A 5,000-nucleotide genomic window follows, 5' to 3' on the forward strand; every position below is an offset into this window, starting at 1 on the left:
TTTTGCTGTATAAGACACCAGATCTCTAGTTTCTGTAGTCTTCTTTGTAAGTCAGAGTTGCGGTTCAGTTTGTGCTCGACTTGTCACTTGAATTTTGGTTTTTTAAGTTTTTTTTTTAAAAAGCAAAGACATCTTTAGATAATGTAATTGTAAGGAGCAAGAGTTGACTAAAGCAAAGTACATAGAGATTAAGTAAATTTGTCCACACAGACCACCACTACCATAGCCTGGAAATCCAGACCCAAATCCGAAAGATTAAGGGTCTGGCATGAGTAATGAAAGTCGGCCATCTCGAGGGGCGGCACCAAGCGTGCATATGAAAATCTCACTGCACGCAATTGGATAACACTACGACCAATCACAACAACACACGGGGTGACTAATCCAGAGCTCCATACGCTAGCTACCAGCGGAGCTAACTGGTAAATTAGACTGTCGTCGTCTGTTCAGCTTGCCTCTGGCCCCGCCTACATCAGATACACCGATGTGATTGGTGAAGCTCACCTCTGGCCCCGCCTACATCAGATACACCGATGTGATTGGTGCAGCTCACCTCTGGCCCCGCCTACATCAGATACACCGATGTGATTGGTGCAGCTCGGCTACAAGGGCATAGTTAATGAGCAGCATTACTTAATGCTAGAGTAACTCGCTGAGCAAATTCAAATTGGGCTCTAACGAGAACTCTGGATTTCCAGTGTACCACTACTATGCCGGCCATCTACATTTCATCAAAATACACTGATACAGTGGGGCGTGTCACACTCGCCTTTAAAAGCACCTAAAACATGTTGTAAATGGGATGCACTGTATTTCTCATTTGTCACTACGTAATCAACAGTTAAAAACTAAGTAAGGTAAAAACGTAAGGTATCAACGTAAACGAGTTTAAATACTCGACATCTCAGCTCATCTGATTCTTTAGTCCTGCGTGAGCAGATTTGACATGGGCGTCTCCCTGGCAACATAAGCAAACATCCCAACAGCTGTCATCAGATTCTGATTATTGTATTGTTACATTTGAAGTGATGCGTGGAAACAACATGACACAGCCTTGGCTTTTCAAAGCAGTGAGAAGAACAAAGTATCTCACGCGGAAATCTATCATAACAATTGGATCATGTAAGACTTGCTTACAATAACAATATTTAATCAAACTAAAACTTGCATGTAAAAGCATATTTGAAGCCAGTTTTCAAATTTGTGAATGTGTATTCAAGGATTCAAAGGTTTTGACGCATAAATAGTTACCTCTATAGTGACATGCATGTTAGAAGAAAGGATATAAATATAATATAAAAGGTATGTAGCTCATTGAAATGTTCTTCTCTGTGTCCTCCAGGCCACCACCCTGCTCACCATGGACAAATACTCCATGCAGGATGTGCAGAACATCCACAACACCTGCTTTAAGCTAAACTCGCTGCAGCTCCACGCACTTATGATCAACTATCACTGTGCTCCAGACGAGCCTTACATCCCACCTGTAAGAAAAGCAAAGCATGGAAACACACTCAAAAAAGAGAACATTCCAACTTATGTAACATCATTTCTAAACTAAAATGAGCCCAGTTTGATGAGCTTGCGTGATACGTGTGCTGCTTCCGCTTGTGTGTGTGTGTGCAGGAGCTGATAGACCACGTGGTTGCTGTGGCTGAGAACACAGCCGACGAGCTGGCGAGGAGTGATGGGAGAGAGGTCCAGCTGGAGGAGGACCCGGACCTGCAGCTGCCCTTCCTCCTCCCTGAGGACGGCTACTCCTGCGACGTGGTGCGCAGCCTCCCCAACGGCCTGCAGGACTTCCTGGAGCCGCTGCTGCAGAGAGGTAAAGTCACTGGGACCAGTATTTTAGGAATAAAAGGAAATTCTGTTGAGAATGAATGACCTGTTGTTAGTCAAAGAGTTCATACTGTATACACTGTTCATTGCGCAGGATCTTGCAGTTGATTCACTGTATTTCTTTTTTTGATGGGGGGGGGGGCAACTTGATAATAGACTTGTGCATGGATAATTGTGCAAGTTTTGATATGTTTGAAGTCCCCCTCCACTCAAAAATATGTTTTGCTAATTGTTATGTAACCTGTGTGTTTTTACCTTCACTGAGTTGGATATGGCAAGGGAAAAGGAGCAGATCAGCTTTTAGGTAGTTTTTAAAAACATCAGACACATTATTCATAGCAAAGTTTTTCTATATGTCTTAAAAAATGTCTGAAGGGGATCTTTAACAAAACCGTTTTAACCGTATCAACATTTCTTGATTACAGCGGTTGTGTAACTTGGCTCCATCTGCTTTTTTCTTCAAATTTGCCACTTCTGTTTACAAAATCAAAAGCCGACTTGAGTAGTTTGTAAAGTTTGTTTTTAAACACAATTTTAGATGTGTGACTCTAAGATGTGTGTGTTTGTTCTTCCAGGTTTCTGTAGACTAGTACCCCATCCCCGTTCGCCTGGAACCTGGACAGTCCACTTCGAAGGAGCAGACTGTGACAGCCACTTCTCCGCTGCTGACAGCTCTGAGATGGTAGGACATTAACACACAGGCTGTGTGTGTGTGTGTGTGTGTGTGTGTGTGTGTGTGTGTGTGTGTGTGTGTTGTGTGTGTGTGTGTGTGTGTGTGTGGTGTGTTGTGTGTGTGTGTGTGTGTGTGTGTGTGTGTGTGTGTGTGTGTGTGTGTGTGTGTGTGTGTGTGTGTGTGTGTGTGTGTGTGTGTGTGTGTGTGTGTGTGTGGTGAAAATGTTTTCAGCAGGTTTAGTAATGCTGACTCACAGAGGCCGTAGAGACTAAAGTGTGAGAGTATGTCTGACTAGGGCTGGGCAATATTTAATGTTAGTTATGTTATTGATATTGCGACATGAGACTAGATATCGTCTTAGATTTTGGATATATCATAATATCATATGGTAAGTGTTGTCTTTACCTGAATTTACAGGCTGCATTACAGTAAAGTGATGTCGTTTTCTGAACTTACCAGACTGTAACTGTTCTATTATTTACCTTTACCCACTTAGTCAGCTCATTTCTGGAGAATATTTATCAAAAATCTTATAGTGTAAATAACATTTAGTTAAAACACCAATAGTCAACCACACAATATCGTCGCAATATCGACATCAAGGAATTTGGTCAAGGATCTTGTGATATTTGATTTTCTCTGTATCACCCAGCCATCGGTCTGACAGCCAAGACAGCCACAAAAAAGCGTTTGCAGAGTAGCTTCAGGACGCGGATTTGCTTTCTCAGCAGTCTTATCTCCATGCTGCACTGACATGACGTTACTTTGATTGGCAGAAATGTGTTTAAACTGCTCCAAAATATTTCCAGCTGAGGGAGAAAGATAACCTCTATATAGGTCGAGAAAACAAACTCAAGGTCCACTGTAGTTGTTCTGGAGCTTGCTCAGTTTTTGAGCTTTCCATCATGTTTAATGATTGTTGTCGGGATATCTTCTCAGCTGCTGTCTCACCTCTATTTTTAATTTTTTATTGTTAGAACGCTCCTATTAAGCAAAAGTGCCACTGCTCCCCCTTTTAAATTGTACATTTCTAATTTAAAAAACTACTTAATTACTTATTAATTTCTTAACTCGACACATCTCAGCCTGCTGTATTGAATAAAACACCCATGAGCATATTTAAAACAGAAATATGTCTGCATATCCGGTTTAAAAAAATAAGTGTTAGAAGGAAAAGATCAGTTAGGATACCTGGCATATTATGAGTATATGAAATGTTAAAAGAAAATAGTATCCAGTGTTATCCTTTATGGATTACATAGGATAATGCTATGCATCAACATTAAATAAACTCCTGTAAATGGCGCTTTTTGACCTTGTCTGGCTTATAATATTTTAAGTATTTACGGGATTTTCTGGGTTTAAGGGAGATTGAACAGGAATTCTGGGATTCAGGATGAGACTCAATGGAACATAGATCAGTTTCCAGGTGAAATTAGGACAAAAAAAGGAAAATTCCCGAAAGAAGCTGATCGTTAGACAATAAGACTGCAGACTATTTTTAGTGGTGGGTGGGTGTGGGTGGGTGTGGGTGGGTGTGGTGGGTGTGGGTGTGTTTGTGTGTGTGTGTGTGTGTGTGTGTGTGTGTGTTGTGTGTGTGTGTGTGTGTGTGTGTGTGTGTGTGGTGTGGTGTGTGTGGGTGTGTGTGTGTGTGTGTGTGTGTGTGTGTGTGTGTGTGTGTGTGTGGTCTCCCAGTTGTAAGGCAATGATTACAGTGACTTTAGAAGGGGCAATTTACTTTTCATAACAACCTTCACAGAGACACACACCCCAACAGGTTAATCAACACCAATCACACTGCAGTAGTCAGCTTGTAAATGAGGTCTCTTCATTGCCACACACACACACACAGAGCCACTTCCTCTGTAATTGGTTTGTTTATCCCTGCTCTATTTCATGACCGTAGTCCCTACATGATACAGGCGTCTCTCAAGCACGCACACACGCATGCCTGTGCACAGAAACACACACACACACACACACTTACTTTGATTAATGGTTTGTGTTCAGGCAGACTGGAGCGGGCGGGGCTTGTGTGGATAAGATGTAGTGTGTTTACGTATTGTAGATGTGATTTATAATTACATGCAGAACAATTTTTTTTTGTTTAATTATCTACAACAAACGCATTAGTTTAAAAGGAACGTTAGTTTCTAGCAAAACACCCAACCATGCTTGTGCAAGAAAAGGTTAGTTTTCAGTTGATTATTAAGTCCTTAAAATACAAGCAGACACAAGGAAACTGCTGTCCCGCTGCCGGCTGGTATAAATGTTTGAGGTTATGTGCATTTTCTTTGCTTACTTTTTGTCCAAACATCTGTGAGGAAATTATATTTTTGTTTAGAAAAGAATCGGCTGTGGAGACTTCTAAAAAGCAGTTTTTAGACTGGAGGACATGTTGTGTGGAAAGACAAGTTTACAAAGAGTGGAAAACCTGATGCAGAAGCTTAGCATGAAGGTGTCTGTGTTTATGTAGAGCACAAGGACC

General features: G+C 41.4%; 1 protein-coding gene across 1 annotated transcript in view; it reads left to right on the forward strand.

Moving 5' to 3' along the window:
• afdna (afadin, adherens junction formation factor a) overlaps nucleotides 1–5,000 on the forward strand; it is a 137,030-nt gene that overhangs the window by 60,442 nt on the left and 71,588 nt on the right. The window contains 3 exon segments of the mRNA XM_032543055.1: nucleotides 1,343–1,486; nucleotides 1,627–1,825; nucleotides 2,415–2,521. Of these exon segments, the coding sequence (XP_032398946.1) occupies nucleotides 1,343–1,486; nucleotides 1,627–1,825; nucleotides 2,415–2,521 (450 nt within the window).

This window comes from Etheostoma spectabile, chromosome 18 (assembly GCF_008692095.1).
Source record: "Etheostoma spectabile isolate EspeVRDwgs_2016 chromosome 18, UIUC_Espe_1.0, whole genome shotgun sequence".
In the NCBI taxonomy this organism is placed as follows: domain Eukaryota; kingdom Metazoa; phylum Chordata; class Actinopteri; order Perciformes; family Percidae; genus Etheostoma; species Etheostoma spectabile.